General features: G+C 54.0%; 1 protein-coding gene across 1 annotated transcript in view; it reads right to left on the reverse strand.

Moving 5' to 3' along the window:
• Positions 1-14,234, reverse strand: part of LOC144373655 (uncharacterized) — a 42,463-nt gene extending 28,229 nt beyond the window's left edge. Inside the window, exons 1-3 of the mRNA XM_078036697.1 lie at positions 14,138-14,234; positions 11,839-11,964; positions 3,640-4,006 (exon numbers count right to left, since the gene is read on the reverse strand). Coding sequence (XP_077892823.1) covers positions 3,640-4,006; positions 11,839-11,964; positions 14,138-14,234 — 590 coding nt within the window. The remainder of the gene's footprint in view (positions 1-3,639; positions 4,007-11,838; positions 11,965-14,137) is intronic.
• Between the last annotated feature and the right edge of the window lie 3,178 nt (positions 14,235-17,412).

The raw sequence follows: 17,412 nt of genomic DNA on the forward strand, positions 1-17,412 counted from the left end.
TGAAAGCAAACATCTTTCTTGACTCAACTCTGCTTATTTCCCACTGGCCTCCTGGAAGGAAGGGGCTGTGGTGGGGTTTGTCACAGTGCTCCCATGCCTGGCTCATGGACATGGCTCTACCACTGCACACTGAATCAGGGCATTAAACAGTAGAAAGAATCTAAAAATGTTCTTTTCAGACTTTCCTATCATATTGTGTGAATCATTGACATGACAAGCTTTGCAATGGCTCATCCGAAATTTTCAGCATTCAATAAACAGAAATGAGACTCCTGGGGAAAGATCAAGTTCTGGTTATTCAACTTCTTTCGACTCTGTCTGATAGCAAGTCAGTTCGATTTCATTCTGTTTGGAAAAGGCTAACAGAGAAATAGAACCTAAGGCAGAGCTGTCTTAGACACGCCAGGACTTAACTGTGGTCCTCTGCAGGCCTTCGCTTATGAATTAGACTCAAATGCAATCAAAAATTCCTTCTCAGACATGGTGTCCAAGGGGCCCTTGCCTCTTCATGCTCCCGTTTGAACTGGTCCTGCACGGTGAGTCCATGGGTCACCACTGATCATTCCCAATAGGTCCCATTAGCAGCTACATTAGCTCAACAAACGTCTCAGTAAACGAAAGCCGCTCTGTAATTTGAACAAATAGTCAGCTTTTGCAGGATTTACGCTCATTGGTTCCTTAATTGAATAATGTGTCAACATAACAAAATGCTTGCCTCCTGCCATCTCAGGGAAGCCGACTCGCCCCCTGGACTAAATGTTCCACTTCCTGAGGCTCCTGCGCAGGCGGAGGGGGCGGACACCCAGACTCGGTGGGGCCCTCAAGTTTTCTGTTTAGGACTTGGGGGGGGGGGGGAAGCAGAGGTACTGAGACAAGGACGCACAGGGGTACGAAGTGACTTCAGAGAGTCAGCCGGAAATGAAAAGTCCACAGTGATCCACCAACATTTCCTTAAGAAGTCGGTGACACAGTCAGATTCAGAAAAGTCCAATCTCAGCACCTTTGTCAGGAACACTGAAGACGGAGGATCCCGTGGCCCCCTCCAACATGAAGCGGAGGAAGAGTCCTTGGTAACTCTTAAAGCTTGGTCCAGTCCCTTGACCCACAGAGTAAAGAGAGGCACTTGGTAGTCGCCATGCTGAGACGATTTAACATGAGTTAATTTCGGGTGGGATATAAAAACTTCCCAACCCCCCTCCCCATAGAATAGATAGTTCAGCTGAGAAAAAAAAAAAAATCTGCCAAATGCTTTCCCCCATGATCCCAATGTACCAGAAGCCAAGCAGAGGCGAGGAGTGACTGTTACTATGCAAACGGTTCTATGACAAACTAGAGCCAAAACCATCAGATAAATACAAAGCCAATTAGAACCCTGGGAGGAGGCTCCCTTGGCCTAATTCAAGAGCCCGTTTGAAAAGTAGCAACAGAATAACAATCACCAAAGGGCCCTTTCCTTCAGTTACTCTCCTGTTGACATTCCTCCATTCTAAAATGTCAAGAGAAATAAACTCTTCATCACCAGTTCTCCCTACAAACATTACACCCCCCCAAAAAAAATACCCCTGAAAAACACAGGCTTTCACACGAGGAAGTGGGTACCCTGGGGCCCATAACTGTGTTCCTAAGAGGGACGCTAAAAAGCAGAAGTCACTTTAAAAGTTCAAAATACCAAGAAAAAATATGAAGACAAGAGCCTAATTTTAGTGATATTCTGTACCCCTCCCCCCAAAAGAAACGGCTCAGGAGTTGAGATTAACTGGTGTTTTATATAGAAACCCTATATATTTATATAGAAACCCTATATATTTCCTTGTTGGAAAGGCAGGAGAAAAAGAAATCAAGCATCTTTATATCACATTCATGGAAATGTATAATCATTGTTGTTGATGATGCTGTTTTATTGAAATCTAGGTTGCGGGTAGGGGAGCTTGTTCTCTAATTTCACATTTGCTAGAAACATTAAATAGCCCTGATTCCCCATCAGCTTCAGCTATGTTCAGCTCTAGGAGTATCCGGCTCACAGCACTTGACGTAGCTTATCAAGAGCAACACACCCTACAAGCCAAAAATACCCAGCAAGCACGTCTTCATTTACACCATCTGACTTTTCAAAGCAAATAACTCAAAGGGATCCACGTCTTCTGGGTCACAGGGCTCATGAGAGCACTTGGGAACCCACCATCTGGTGATTAGGGACCATCAAAAGAGTCTGCTAGTTTCTTAGGTCAGGTCACGGTTGAGCTCTTACACCTAACACTTGAAGGACTGGTGGTTTCGAAAGGAGAACAGCCGAGATCCCAGCACTTTACAGAATTGTGTGGGTTCTGCTCCATCTTACAGACGATGTCTCTTTTCACCAGTGATTCCAGCCAGAGCTATTCTGCACCAAGGAGTCACAACTCACCATGCTGTTCCTTGGGAAAGAGGCTGGGGAGATGGACTCACTATTAACCTGGCGCACAATCTCTTCTGGACTACTGCTAATAACATGAACTAGGAAAACCCCAAAACTAAACCAATCAGAGTAGAATCAATAATAAATCACTTGAGATAAGATGACTTTGCACGGACTTCACCAAGTGGGTGGCCAATTCAATAGGACCCCTCCTAGCTAATTTAACAACAAATTCCTCTCTGGCATCACCATTCCATTTGCATTTTTAAGCGGATCCCATTTCAACCTTTTTTTTTTTAAAGAGATTCTTTTATTTTTTCTTAAATGGACCTTTACTTTGTTCATTTATTTATGTGTGGTGCTGAGAATTGAAGCCAGTGCCTCACACATGCCAAGCAAGCACTCTACCACTGAGCCACAACCCCAGGTCCCCATTTCAACCTTTTTAAGAAAGTGCCACCAGGAGACGTGTTAAGAAAACCAGCTCAGGTGACACAATACCAAAAGAGAACGTTGAGTAGGTCAAAATACATTCATTCCTGCCTGGGGCAAGAGAGAGGAACAGGGCACAGGGAGCTGAGTAGACAGATGGACCTCCAGAGGCGCTAAGGCTGAAAACCGCAGTTTGAATACCTGGGACAAAAGGCGACCAGCCTGCACTCTTTAGCGAAAGCGCGCAGAGGGGGCGGAGGGAAGGATGGAGTTGGAAAGGTGGGCAGCAGGCACCAGGGAAGGAAAGAGCAGGATGGCTTGATGGAATGACAAGCAAGTGGCAGAGGGATCCCTAAGGATGGGGCTTAAGGGGAGAACAAGGGTGGGACAGATGCGGTGACAGAAATGGGCTAGAATGGGGACAGGGATAGGACAAGAAGAGATTCGGGCAGAACCCTAAGTACGGGGCTAAAAAGGCGGCCAGGAAAAGGAGGACGGCCAGGCTGGGGCAGGAGTGGGTGGCAGGGATGGAGCGGGTCCGCCAAGTCACAACCGCGTCCTGCCAGCCCTTGCTGGGGCGCTGGCTGCGCGGGGCGCACTTTGGAGCGCTCTCTCCTCGCGTCCCCCAACAGCGCTCCGCAGCCCCATTTCAGGGAGCGGCATGACGAGGCTGGCCCCGCAGCGCCCGCTCCCGGAGGTCAGCGGCCGGCCCGGGACAGCGGCCACCGAGCGCCCGCCCCTCCCGGACGCAGGGGGTCGCTGGCGGCCCCGGGGCGGCGGCGCGGGGCCGCGCGGGCGCGGGGAGCCGGTACCTGGGCTCGGGCAGCACGATCTTCTTGCTGGCGCGGGCTGCCGGCGTGGCCTTGCTCTTCTCCATGGCCATCAGGTAGCTGACATCGGCCAGCACGGCCTCCAGGTCCGCCATGTTGGCGAGCGGCGGCGGCGGCGGCGGCGGCGGCTCCTGGGCACCGGGACGGGACGCGCTCCCGCCGCCGCCGACCGCCGCGCCCCGACGTGGGGGGGCCGCCCCGGGGCAGCCCCCCCGCGCGCGCACCCGCGGCCGGCGCGCGTCGCCGCTCCGCGCCACCGGGGTCCCCGCGCGCACCCGCGCTCCCTGCCCGCCCTGCCCGCCGCCTCCGCCCCGCGCCCGCGCCGCCGCCCCCGGCCCGGCCCCAGCCGCTGGGGTCCGCGGGGAGCGCGCGCCCAACCGTCCGTGCCCCTCGCGCCAGGGCCACGCGCCCAGCGGTCGACCCGCGCCTCCTGACCAAGTCCCCGCGAGCACCCTCCCCTCGGGGTGGCCACGAGGGACTTCCTCCCTCCTCCTCCTCCTCCTCCTCCTCCTCCTCCTCCTCACCCGCTGCCCAGACTTCCCGCCCCCAGCTCTCCGCACTCCCAGGCCAGCCCTTCCCCCGAGGAGAACCCTGGGCCAGTTGCCCGCCACCCAAGGGGGCATGGGGGAGGTCCTGAGCCTCAGACGCGGTCGTTCTCGAACTGGACACTGTCAGCCAACATCCTCCAGGAGGTCTGGGGTGATCCCAGAAATGCAGGCGTCCCACCTGCCCACGCGGACGATATAAGCCATCCGTGGTCCCAGCCACCTTTGAACAATTTCCAACGGCCTGCGCCCCCAGCCTCCCTTGTGACCCTGAATATGTCCCCACCCCCCACCCCCATTCCCTGTAAAGACAGCGGAGAGGAATCTGAAAGCTAAGGAAAGTTGCTTGTAGCGTGCTAAGTGTGACCAAGTCACCCCCTGGGGGCAGGGCTGTCTGTGGGAAGCCCACTGAGGCAGGTGCTGTCTGCCCCCTTTGCACTCAGGGGACAGGAGTTGGAGACGGTGTTTATATGATCACTTAGCACTAAAGAGTTCTGAAAGACAATTATGGAGTACCTACTGAGGACACAGACCCACCAGGGGGACAACTTTAGGGAAGTGCAAATGCTAGAGACCAAGACCAAGGCAGGAGGGAGTTTCCAGCTTCCTGATCCCAGAGCCCTGGTGTCTTTTCTCACCACTCCCCACCCCCGCCTGGAGTTTTCAGTTACTTCTTATTTTTCTGCAATGGCGAATGTAAGTCTGCGTTCAGAATCCATGTGCCACCCAAGGTAGAGTGAGATTAAAGGGCACCCAGAAAATCTGAAGAAATCCGGAGCAGGAAATCCCTTGAATTCTCCAGAATGGGTCACATGGCACCCTGAGCCTGCACTGGGCTAGAGTTAGAGGTTTAAATGATCCACCAGAGGTGGTTAAGGTCAAATTTTGGAGAGTTCTTAGAATGTGGCTGCAGAAGCCCCCTAATTCCCTCATGGCAGGGACCCCTCCGACTTTTGCTTTCCATCCCACCCACCCAGTTCCTTCCTTGTCATTTCCCTGCTAAGCCTGCCTTTGCAATTGGCCAGTTTTCCAGACACTTCTGAAGATCTGAGGCACAAAAGGTATCGGAGTTGTCCAGGAAAGGACAAGAGGGCTGTTGGGAGTAAGAATTCGAGTGGAAGGAGCTTGGTGCAGCAGCAGAGTGTCCAAAACTATTGAGACAGACACGCAGAGTCAAATGTGGAATGCTCATCCCCTCCCACCCCTCCACGTGTTTGCCTAAAAACAGGAACAGACTATCTTATCAAGTGTCACCCTAGGAGGAAGGGTAAGTTCCCTCAAGCAGTCCCCAAGACCAAATTTCACAATTTAATTAATACAGTGTGTTCCAATATGTCTTTATCATCAGGGCTTTCCAACCAAAATCACCAAATAAATACGTGCACCTACCTGCATTTTCTAGGTCCACACAGACTTCAGTTAAATTTGGGGCAGGGGGGATTGTTTGTTTTTCCGATAGCAATGTGTAGGAAGTTTGGAACAAGACCCTGGAAGTCAAATCCCTGCTCTATTCTAACTACCAGAGGAATCTCCAAAGCAACATTACACCTCTCTTCGTTTTCAGGCTGACAGGTAAAGTGGTGATGGGGTCGTTTGCCCCCAGGGTTTGTTGAAAGGACAGAGGGGTAAGAGCATGCACGTGCACACTGCAGCCACCTAATAGACCAACAATTTACTTCCTCTATTCGCTTCTAGAAAAGATAGTGAAACTAGCTATTCTCAGTCATTACACTTGAAGCAGGAAGACCAGTTACCAAAAATAACACCTCCTCAGGGCACTCCTAGGAACCAAATGGCCAAAAAAAAAAAAAAAAAATGACGCATTTATAAACACAAGGAATTACTCTTCTAGCAGAAAGAATGGAGAGTTCAAAAGATGCTCATGTTGCTGAGGTCCCTGCACCAAGCACGTCACTGTTTCCATCACACAGGGGTATTTCTCTCTGGTGTTAATAGTGAGTGATCTTCTCTTGCTGCTGTCTCCTTGATTTCTTGATTTCTCTGTCCCTTGCTCCCGTCCATCCCTGGACTCTTGTAATACAGAAGAGCTTTCCTGTGCTCTCGCAAACCAAAGGCAATGACGACAGTGATGAAGTTGTCGTAACCGAACTGCTGTATCTTGTCACTAAACACCACCAGCAGCCTGTAATCCCTAAAACGAACCGAGAAAACAAACAGCAACTCTCGTGCTCAGCCAATAGTGCTCCCTTGCAAATAATTACACTTCCCACCCTCCTCCACCTCCAGAGATTTAAACGACTTCAGGCTCAGGCTGCTCCTGATAATAGATAAAACTCTACAGTTCCCTCAAGGTTCGTAATGTCCCCTTTTCTCTTCCCTACAATTTCCATCAGGAGGGAGAGGCTGCCGAGAGGAATACATTAAAGTTCAAGTTTATTTTAGTAACAGCTTTCAAGGGGGAATAAAGCTACTGAGAGAGGAAAGGACTGGTCTTATTTGTTTTAGACTCCAGGCTTGACTGGGTCTGTCTACTCAAAGAATCGCTGAATGATAAAGCAGAAGCGGGCCAGGCAGGGAGAGAATGTTTTTCCAAAAATTAATCACAAATGGAAAAAAAAAAAAATCAATGCCAATCGAAGGATGTTTGAGAACGGCAGATCATGCTTGGTCTTCATTCATTCAAATCATACTATTTAAATCCTTCCGTGGTCAGAGGGACTTGCATGGGCTTAGGTCCTTTAACTGTAGTAGCTTCTCAAGAAAACCACACAGAACAGGGGTTTTCAGTGATGTCATTTCCAAGCATCTCCTCCTAGATGAATGCCTCTGAGGGAGTTTCTAGCAAACTGTCCCCATGCCCCTGTAACGAAGGTCCTGCCTGCTTCTGCTTATTGTCACTCGCAGCTGATATATTGCTTTTCACGCCAACAGCTTTGCAGATTTCAATGGCAGTTGTTTTCCCATAGCAACGTGTAGGAAGTTTGGAACAAGACCCTGGAACATTTTAAAAGATCTGCCGAACTCTGTGACACCAACTTTTGGTTCTAATAGCACTGAAATTGTGTTCAGTACAGAAGTAACTTCCTTTAAATAGAGGGGTATGAACATTTCTATGCAGGGACTCCTGGGCAGGGAGTCCCTCTAAAGAGAAGCTGGAGTGTTTTGATTCAGAGCATGGGCTCAGAAGTCCAGTGAAACCCAGCACCAGTTCTTCTGAGCTGTGTGACCTTAGACAAAGTTGCCTAACCTCTCTGTCTCTCAGTAATGGGATTTCTGAGAAAAAAAAAATATGACATATAAAAAGCACTTAGAGCAGTGTCTGGCACATAGAAAGTACTCAATAAATATTGGTCTTGTTATCACTGTCATTACTGGAATATAACGTTGGATAGAAAGAGACCAGTGCCGGCGACAAAAAAAATAACAAAGAACAAAAAAAAAAAGTCTTTTAAGTGACTCTTTCTGAAGGTGAAGCACAGTCACGCCCCTCAATACCACCTTGTGGGTCTAGGTCTCACCATGCTGGGCGACACCTAGTGCGTCTGAGATCCTCACACTCGCCCCAATTTGCAGGTAGGGTGAGCCGTCCACCGGAAGGTTCTTAGGGACAAGCACATCTGCATTAGTGCCCCCAGCAAATGGGCTGAATGACACCCAGCACCAGTTCTTCTGAGCTGTGTGAACTTAGACAAGTTGCCTGACCTCTCTGAGCCTGGGCTGACTCGGAGACGGTAATGAGATTGCTCGACCTTGCTCAATAGATCCGTGTGGTATGGGTAAGTGAGGAGGTGAATGAGTGAGTGACATAAGATCATAGCTTGCTCCCAAGACTCCGCCTTCTATCAGAAGGCAATCTAAGTGCCAATGAAAAGAGGAACTAAAGCCTGGACAGAAGGTCCGAACCTGGGTGGGCATAACCATGCAAAGGTGAGTCCAGGAACCTCAGGCCCAGGATAGAGAGGGGTCAAAGAAGACCTGGGAGGGGCAGTGGGAGGGAGTCAGCCAGGGCGGCCAGAGAAATGCAGCCCTGGACTGGGGTGCCCAGGAGCTCTGGGGAGCAGGAGGCCTGTGCCAGTCTGCTCTGTTCTGTGCCCTTGTTTTCTGCAGTGAAGGGGCAACATGGTGCCTGCCCAGCGACCCTCACAGCTTCCTGGCTTCCTGGGGTCCACACCAGGACCAGCCTCAAGGCCGTGAAGTCCCAAGACAAGAGTGGCTCCCGAGTCCTCAGACTCTCAAGATGGGTGGTGGCCTTCCCCCTGACTGGAAAGCCCATCTCACCCCCCAGGGAAGTGAGAAGATGCTTCCGGGTGTGTCAGTCCCAAAGGCCGAGCTGGTTTGCAGAGCCCTAACTTGGTGGCCTTCGCTACGACATTCTGTCCAAAAGGGCCCACTGCGGTTCAGCTGGGAAATGATACCAAAACCAAAGCAGGAAAGACTACCCCAGCCCCCAGCCTGCTAAGAAAAGTCCTAGGGGTTCCCAGTCACCCCCTTGCAAGTCCGAGACACTTGGGGGACCTGCCACGTGGGCAAGTGGTGGCAGGCCCTGGGAGACTGTACCCCACCGCTTCCCAGACTGGCTGGCTCTGCTTCCGTCTCCTGGTCAACAGGGACGCTCCCTCGGCAGTGGGGACCGAGGCCCAGGACAGTTACACACAGAGAAGTGTGGGAACCCCAAGTCCAGACCCTGAGGCTGTTCAGAGCAGATTAGAGAAGGGTCCCATCCGCTGAGCCCCGAGGGACAGGAGGAAGGGGGGCGAGGTGGCCTCCCTGATCATCTTCCAGCTCCCCCCACACACACCTGTGGGGGGATGTCCGTGTCCCCCGTCCCCTGGCCCCAGGGCTCACCCTCTCATTCACTCAGCAGGGGTCCAGGACCCGGAGTGTGGTACCTAAAGGTTCCACAGAGGAAGTCCTGGGGGCTCCTCTAACCCTGAAATCCTCTTCCAATGGAGCCATCATGTTATGAAACAGAAGGAGCAGTCGGCAGGGCCTACCCAGGACTCCCGGCTGCCCATCCCCGACGGAGACACCTTCTCATCAGACCTTCCCGGTGCCTGCCACGATGGTGGTCGGTCTCACTTTAAAAACCTGTTCTTCGAGTCATTTGTGGGACCAGTACAGCAGCTGAATTCTTAGGGTGTGAGCCCAGACTCTCTAGATCCCCGAAGCCCCATCCCCTGAGTGTCCCCGAGCTCTGGGTCGCGGGGCTGCTGAATCAAACAGGATGGCCTGGCCACGTTCACGTCCTCCAAGGAGAAAAGGTGAGATTCTCTCCCCCAGTTGCCTGCAGCCCCCCCCCCCAGTTCCCCTGGGCTCAGGCTGCATGGGCCAAGCCAGCGCCAGGCCTGGGCACTTCGCTCCTGTCCTTCCAGGGCTCTCTGGGTCTCTCACCAGGCCAATCTCTGCCCTAACGTGGCCCTTGGCAGCTGTTGGGGGGTGGGGGAGCCACTTCTGAGCAATGACACGAGTCTGGAGTCTGTCGAAGCTCCTTTTCTGAGGCCCTCTCCCTTTTTCCTCTTCTCCCTTCCTCTCCTCATGCTTCTAACTCCCCTTTAGTCCTTGGGGCAAAAATGTCCCCCTCTTCTTCTCCTGATTCTCCTTTTTAATGGAAATCTTAAAAAAAAAAAAAAAAAAAAAAAACAAAGAATCCTATTAGTCATCTACCCCTGAGTGTGAATTTCCTAGTATGGATTTTTGATTTGGGGTGGGTCAGTGTTCCCAGAAAGGTCTGAATTTTAAACCATATGTTTGATTATAAAATAGTGAGTTTTGCCCTTTTTAAAAGAATGTCATCCATCGGGACCGTTGGGGTGTGTGTGTGTGTGTGTGTGTGTGTGTGTGTGCATGTCGGGGAGGGGGAGGTGTTGGGGGCAGCAGGTTCTTCTCTAACCCTGGGGACCACCCAGCTTGACCTGGTGACAGTGGGCTGATCTCAGGGCCTGTGATGGAGCTGAGAGGCGAGAACACGGACAGTAATATGGGAAAGGTCCCGTGTGAACCTCGCCCTAACGCGGCCTGTGACTTTAAACTAAGGCCTGCCCCTCCCTGACCCTAGCCGTCTCCCTTAGAAGGTGAGGGGAGGGTTCAGAACCCATCAGAGACCCCAGGGCAGGGGGCCTCAGGGCAGCTGGCCCCCAGTCCCCTGCCTGGGCCTGAAGGCCCCCCACGCACTCCCAGGGCCTCTCTGCACATAATTATTTCCCAAGAGAACAGAGCCTGGACTCTGGCAGGAGACCACAAGAAGCCTGGAACCCTGAGGCCCTCGGGTGTAGGACGCTGTCCCCCAGGGTCCCCCAGGGTCACACGCTCAGGGCCTGTTTCGAAGCCTTTCAGACCTAATTGGGGATGGGAAAGACGCCAACCCCAAAGCCCTCCTTCCTGTCCCCGTAAACCAACAGAGGTCACCCTGTGACTTGATACCCCGCCACCTTCTGCAAAGTCTGTCTCCAAACCAGACCTCAGCCCTCGGCCTCCAGGAACTCCAAGGCCAAGGCGGCCATCATCTGAGGGTGAGGACGTTTCCCTCTCGTCCTCCAGGGGTCAAGGAAAGGCTTAGTTAAACAGTTGCACTGAGCTGCATTCACTCCTTCACTCCCAGACCCCCCCCACTCCGTCCATCATTGATTTAGGAAGTGTTGGTTGGGGCCTGCTGCTGTATGAGGCGCTGCCTGACTGTGGGAGCCAGGGGTACCCCCTAACTTCACAGGGTGACACTCTAGCCTGGGTCTGGGGAGAAGTGGCAGTTAATTGGGTGTTTCATTAAAATTGTGCTACATGCCCAAAGGATCCAGATATCCTAGAACAGGACCCTTTACAATTGGGTGCATCCTGGAGGGCTTCTCAGAGGAGGTGACATTTCAGCTAAGAACCAAAGCATGAAGAGGAAGTGTTCAGAACCAGCCTCCTCTGTGGATGATGAGGCAGAGGGGCAGAGGAGCAAGAAGGGACAGCAGGGGACTTGGTGTGAGACCAAGAGATAAGCCTGAGACAGGCCAGAGCCTGCAGGCCCTGGAGGCCACGGGGCTCCCGAATGCAGCAGCGAGCCCTGGATGGGCATGAAGCAGGAAGGTGACATGACCAGATTGACCTTTCCAAAGAGGAGTCCAGCTGCTCTCTGGATAATGACCTTTCTCTGAATGCAGCCCCAAAGCAGGCCTGGGGGGGAGGGGGGGGCTGGATTTTTCTGGAATACTTTCGTTATAAACTGCTTTAAATAGAAATAAGAGGAAACAAACAAATGATAGCTCTGTCCACCCGGGCCTTAGTTTTTCTAAACAAACAAGAACGCCAAGCAACGGCCACCAAAGGCCCCTGCGCTCCTTCCCGGAAGAGCCCGGGCCAGCGGGGCCTCTGCAGATAGAGACCGCGTGCACACAGTGGCTTGGTGGGCGAACTGGCCAGGGACACAGCTCTGCAGGGTCACCCTGGGGCCCCTAGGGCGACTGACAGCATCCATCCGCTCCCCTCTGGAGGCTGTCCTAGGCGACTCCGTCCGTCAGTGACCCTCCCCTCCATGTGGACAGAGCGTGATCTGGAAGCTTCCCCGGCTGAGTCCCTGCTGGAGAAGGGCTGCTGCAACCGACAGTCCATGGGGCGCCCCCGTGACCCCGCTGATTGCGCTTAGAGCCAACAGATGCACAGGAGAGAAAGTCATTTCCCAGGACCGTGGAATCACGATCCAACGTCACGGGCTCTTTGGCTCCCAGAGCCTTCAGCTGCCAGTCATGAGTTACGGGCCTCTCGCATCCCGCCCGGGGCGGGTTTCGCCCATCTGGACTCCTGCGCTTGTCCATCACCAGCCCTGAAACCAGGGAGCCGGGGTGGCCAATCAGAGGGCACCCCTGGGCTGAAGGACAGCTCTCCAGGCAGGGGCAGGAGTTCTGTGGGAGGGTCTGTGCGCAGGGGCAGGATCACGCTCTTGGCTCTTGGAAACAAGGCGCCCCCAGCGGAGCATCTCCTCGGGGTGGAGAGCCTGGGTATGACCCCACGGGGTCCTCCTTTGGGGTCTCGCCAGGCTGCAAGCCAGTGTCAGCCGGGGCCAGGGTCTCACGTATGGCTTGAGTGGGGAAGATCCTCCTTCCCAGCTGCTGTGGGTGCTGCCAATCAAACGTGGTCTGTTTATTCAGGGTTTGGATTCTGGCCAGAGGCTGATCCCAGCACCTAGGAGTCGCTTGGTTCTTTGCCACCTGGGTCTCCCCGATACTTGCTTCACCGAAGCACCTCCAGATGTATTGATGGTGCACCTGAACTTGAGCAGACACAGGTGGAGACTCCATTCTGCTTCCCCTGGAGTTCTCCAGGGCAAAACATAGCTGCTCTCACTCGCGCGCCCCCTCTCCCAGCACGGGAGGGCCTCCACCTCCCCCTGGGATCCTGAGCTCCCTCTAGAGCCCCAGCAACCCTCCAGGGGCATCTCTCCTGCTGGTTGCCCCTCAGGATGGGCAAAGTAGGGCCACAGAGGCGCCGTTCCCTTAGCCTCCCGCCGATCCCCGCCTGTGTTAACCACCCTCTCCAGGCTGCTTGTTTCTGGGTGACCCCTTTGGCAGAGGGCTGCTTTTCCCCCATTACGCCCCTCTACTCATTTCCATGGTATTATTAGACCTCTCTCATTTTTTAAGCCTACACCTGGGGCACGGTGGCCCACGCCTGTAATCCAGGGGCTTGGGAGGCTGAGGCAGGAGGATCATGAGTTCAAAGCCAGCCTCAGCAACTTAGTGAGGCCCTAAGCAACTCAGCGAGACCCTGTCTGTAAATAAAACACAGAATAGGGCTGGGGATGGGGCTCGGTGGCTGAGTGCCCCTGGGTTCAATCCCTGGTACCCAAAGGAAAGAAAAAGAAAAAAGCAAAGAATCGTGAGGCCACTGAGTAGCAGAGACAGCCCCACAGGTCCGTCCCAGGGCTGCAGAGCTCACGCTGACCCTCGACTCTGATTCTGGGCCTCTCCAGTGACTTTCTGGTTATTCCGTTTCATCTAGTTTCTGTAAAGGTCACTGGGTGGCAGGAAGAGAAGCCATGGGTCAGCACTTTTTGTCCTGAGACTGGAGGCCCGTCAAGCAGGGGCGTGAGCAGCAGGGCCAGCTGCATTTCTAAATCAAAGTCAGAGAGGAATAAAAACCCTCAGAGTGAGTCACACGCATTAGTAAGCTCCAAGTGTTGTTTTGAGGAACAGTTGTTGTTGGTGCTGGTTGTGTGTGTGTGTGTGTGTGTGTGTGTGTGTGTGTGGATGAGAGAGATGCTTTTACTGGGTGTGATCAGAGATCCCCGAGTCCCTGAGCCTGGTGACACGTCCACAAGCATTCTGGTCACAGGGAAGGTGGGAGACGACATGGGCTTCTCCCAGGTGCCCCACAGAGCTGAGTTCCTAAACCCCAGGTCTGGGTCTGATCCCAGGGTGGCTCCAACCAGGATGTGACCAGCCCATACCCAGCCCTGCAGGTCACAGCTTGGGAACAAGGAGCCTGTTCTGCCCACCCTGTCGCAGCGGATGGACCGCAAAGATCAGAGCAGACCGTGTCAGGCAGAGACACCCAGGACCCCTCGGGTGGGTGGCAAGCATTTAGATACCAGGCTTGAGAGCCAGGCCCTGTCGGTGGGCGGGCTCCCGTGAGGACCCAGGGGAGGTGCCCCGCGGGCCAAGGCCCTGGACCTGTTCAGACTTGTGCTTTCTTGGCCTTGAAGGGAGGAGCACGTGGGCTGGGAAGGAGTGGGGTGCGGGGACCTTTCCTTTCTGTCCTTGTCACTCTTCTGCCTTGCTCTGTGCACCGTGAGGAGGTCTGAGCTCGTAACTGCACGTGACTTCAAATTCATGGAAAAGCTGGGGGTGTGCAGCCCGTGACCTTGGAAACCCGGGTCTCCTGGTCAGGAAATGGGGGCTGTGTGTGCTGGGCCCTGCGGAGGTCCCAGGAGACGGGGGACATCCTGGGGACGTGGGGGAGGGATCATGACACCCAGCCTGGCCTGGGCCTCCGCCCGCCTTTCCCCCGACGCTCCAGGGCAGAGCTCTCCAGAAGCCAGCGAGTCCCAGGGGGAGTGGTGGCCGCCACACTCTGAAAGAGGACACTGGTGGGCATTGGGCAGAGGCAGCCGGACGCAGGGGCCAACGGCTTCGATTCCGTCCTTGTTCTCCCCTGCACTGGAGACAGCTGTCCCGGCCCTGCTGGTCAGTGGGCCTGTCAAGCCAGTGCCCGACACTGGGCTGCAAATCCCCAGGGACAGCAGCCACGCAGACCCACGCCAGAGACTTCCTCGCAGCCCCGACCACGGCCAGAACACAGCCAGCTCCCAGAGTCCCCCGCAAGCTCTGGCTCTGTCACTCTATCAGCGCTTGGTGACGTCTCTTGGTCCTCGGGTCCCTTCGTGGACCTTCACTTCCCAGCTTCTCCGCGCATGTGCGTTCTGGCTGGTGAACTTGGGACTTCTGCAACACCCAGCCACGTGTTTCTGCTTCCCTGAAGGCTCCTCCCAGAGGCACCCAGTTTTCCCTGCCGGCCTCAAAGGTGGCAGGAATGATGAGCTCAGGGATGTCCTTCAAGAACTGCGCCTGAGAGACCTTAAAGCTTGGGGAGGGAGCGCGGACTAAATCCTGGGGCAATGGGGAGCCATGGAAGGCGTTAGGCAGGCGCTGGGCATGAGCATATTTTTGTTTTCCAAACAACTGCTCTGAACAGACTGGGCTAGTGGGGTGGGGAGAGCAGTGAAAAAACTGTGACACATGTCCCCAAGTGTTTATTTTCATGTGTACCCAGGGAGCAGTTGCTCAATGCAAGTTAAACTTTAATCCTGGCATGAAAGGCAATCAATCATTTGTTGAGCAAATATTTACCATTTATGGAGCATAGGTCCTCCCTGAAACGGGGCGGTTGACTCTTTTCTTATTCGGGATCCAGTGTGAAAGGCAGAACTTCAGGACTCTGCAAGGGGGGCCGGCGATGTGGCTCAGGGGTCAGAGCGCTTGCCTGGCACGCGTGAGGCCCTGGGTTCCATCCCTGCCACCTCAAAAAGAAGCATAAAGCAAGACCAAAAGCAGGACTTTCTAGCAGAGACCAGGTGGATCAGATCAACGAAACGGCGGAGGGAGAAGAGGAGACAGGATCAGCAGCCGTGTCGGAAACAGGGACGCGCAGAGAACAGGTGTTTGCCCAACAGAGGGAAAGTGTGCAAAGAGGAAAATAAAGAGGAAGAGACTCCGTCTCCCCTGCCATTTCCACGCCTGGTCAGTCTTCTCAAGAGCAGGTGCGTGCTCCGATTTCCAGAGCAGTTTTCTGAGTTTAAGACCTGATATGACGCTATCATCCTGAAATTAAGTCCTAAAGAAAGCACCTCATTCCCCTTATCTGCTAGGAAAAGGGAGACACGTGGGATAAGGAAGAAAAGAGTGGGTCTTGGTGGCATATTCTGGTTCTTGGTTAAGAAATGAAAGAGAGCCAGGTGTGGTGGCCCACACCTGTCATCCCAGCAACTAGGGAGGCTGAGGCAGGAGGATCGCAAGGTTGAGGCCAGCCTCAGCAACTTGGTGAGGCCCTGAGCAATTAGCAAGATTCTGTCTCAAAAATAAAATAAAATAAAAAGGGCTAGGGTGTGGCTCCGTGGTTAAGCACCCCAGGGTTCAATCCTTGGTACCCACCCTCCTAAAGAAAAAGAAAAAAGAAAGAGAGCCACAGCGACTGGAGCTCTGTTCTTCAGAAGGTCCCCCTTCAGCACCGAGGTCGGCTTGAGAACCTCCTGAGAACCGCAGGGGTGTCCCGACGGAGCCAGCGCCGTGACCGGCACCCCAGAGGGTCCATTTTCATTTCTTCTGAAATTAAGGGAACTGCCCTTGTTCCCATCTCCTCAGGAGGAAGTGAAAGCCGTGATGATGGCCTGCAGGGTCCTCCTGTCCCCCCCGAGTGGGTGCTCTGAGACCGCGACCTCGGGGAGAAGTTGGCGTGGGCGACACAGGCTCTGAAGAAGCGCAGCCCCCGGGCACAGGTGGCAGGTGGAAGGGCAGAGAAACCGGCCTGGGGTCAGTTTCTCAGAAACTGGCTTCCCACGTGGGCACTCTCGCTTCTTGGATCAGGAGCCTACACCTCCCCCTCCCTCTCCCCCTCCCCCATCCCCTCCTCCTCCCTCTCCCCTCCTCTCCCCCTCCCCCTTCTCCTTCCCCTCCCCCTTCCCCCCCACCATGGCCTTTCCAGCCCCTCCCCTCCCTGCCCCCTCCCCTCCTCTCCCCCTCCCCCTCCCCCTCCCTCCCCTCCCCCCACCATGGCCTTTCCAGCCCCTCCCCTCCCTGCCCCCTCCCCTCCTCTCCCCCTCCCCCTCCCTCTCCCTCCCCTCCCCCTTCCCCCCCACCATGGCCTTTCCAGCCCCTCCCCTCCCTGCCCCTCTCCTGTGGACACTGTCTCCTCCATCTTGGTCCCAAGGTTTGGACTATTCTTGCCCATGTCAGCCCTGGGTCAGGCTCTGTGCCCAGTACTGAGGACACTGGGGACACCAGAAGAGGCAAGAGCTCTGCCCCTGACCAGCTCTTGTCACAGGAGACAGGGAGAGCCAGAGAATAAGTAAACGGGACACCTTCACTCGTAAAAACAAAATGCTGTCAAGGAAGTAAATGGCAATTTGCAAAGGAACAAAGGGGAGAAAGAGAGAAGGGGGGGCCTGTTGGCTGGGGGCTCAGGGAAGGTCTCTCTGAGGAGAACTGAGATTTGGGTAGACGCCAGAGGGGTAGAAGTCAGGAGAAGAACATTCTAGGCCAACAGAAGAGTCAGTGCCAAGGGCCTGGGGCAGGAAGGAGCTCAGAGCTGGGGATGGGGAGATGGACGTCCAACAAGGTCAGAGAGGGGACAGGAACCATCCCCCGGGCCCTCGCAGAAGCTGTGAGGAGCGGCCAGAGCCACGGAGGGTTTGTCGTGTGTGAGAGTCTGGATTGGCACAGTCGTCTTCTTGCCTGAAATCTTTAAATAATTAGAGTCTCTCTGGCTGTAAAGTTGAACAGACAGTTTCTATATATAGATCCCTGTAAACACTTTTTAAGTGCCAGGAATTGCCTCCTGGGCCCCATAAACTCTAGATTTTAAAACTGGGAGTCGTCTCTGAGGATCATCTACTTTCATGTCATTTAATATTTGATGATTAAAATTTTTATTTGATTCCAAAAGTGATTAAGGCTGGACCCACTGAAAATAGTTTGAGTCTGAGTAAGGAAGACTCGACTAATTGGCATAAACTATAAGGCCCATTCATTGAGTTTTATTTGACTAAAGAGTTAAATAG

The sequence above is a fragment of the Ictidomys tridecemlineatus genome, unplaced genomic scaffold (genome assembly GCF_052094955.1).
Source record: "Ictidomys tridecemlineatus isolate mIctTri1 unplaced genomic scaffold, mIctTri1.hap1 Scaffold_454, whole genome shotgun sequence".
In the NCBI taxonomy this organism is placed as follows: domain Eukaryota; kingdom Metazoa; phylum Chordata; class Mammalia; order Rodentia; family Sciuridae; genus Ictidomys; species Ictidomys tridecemlineatus.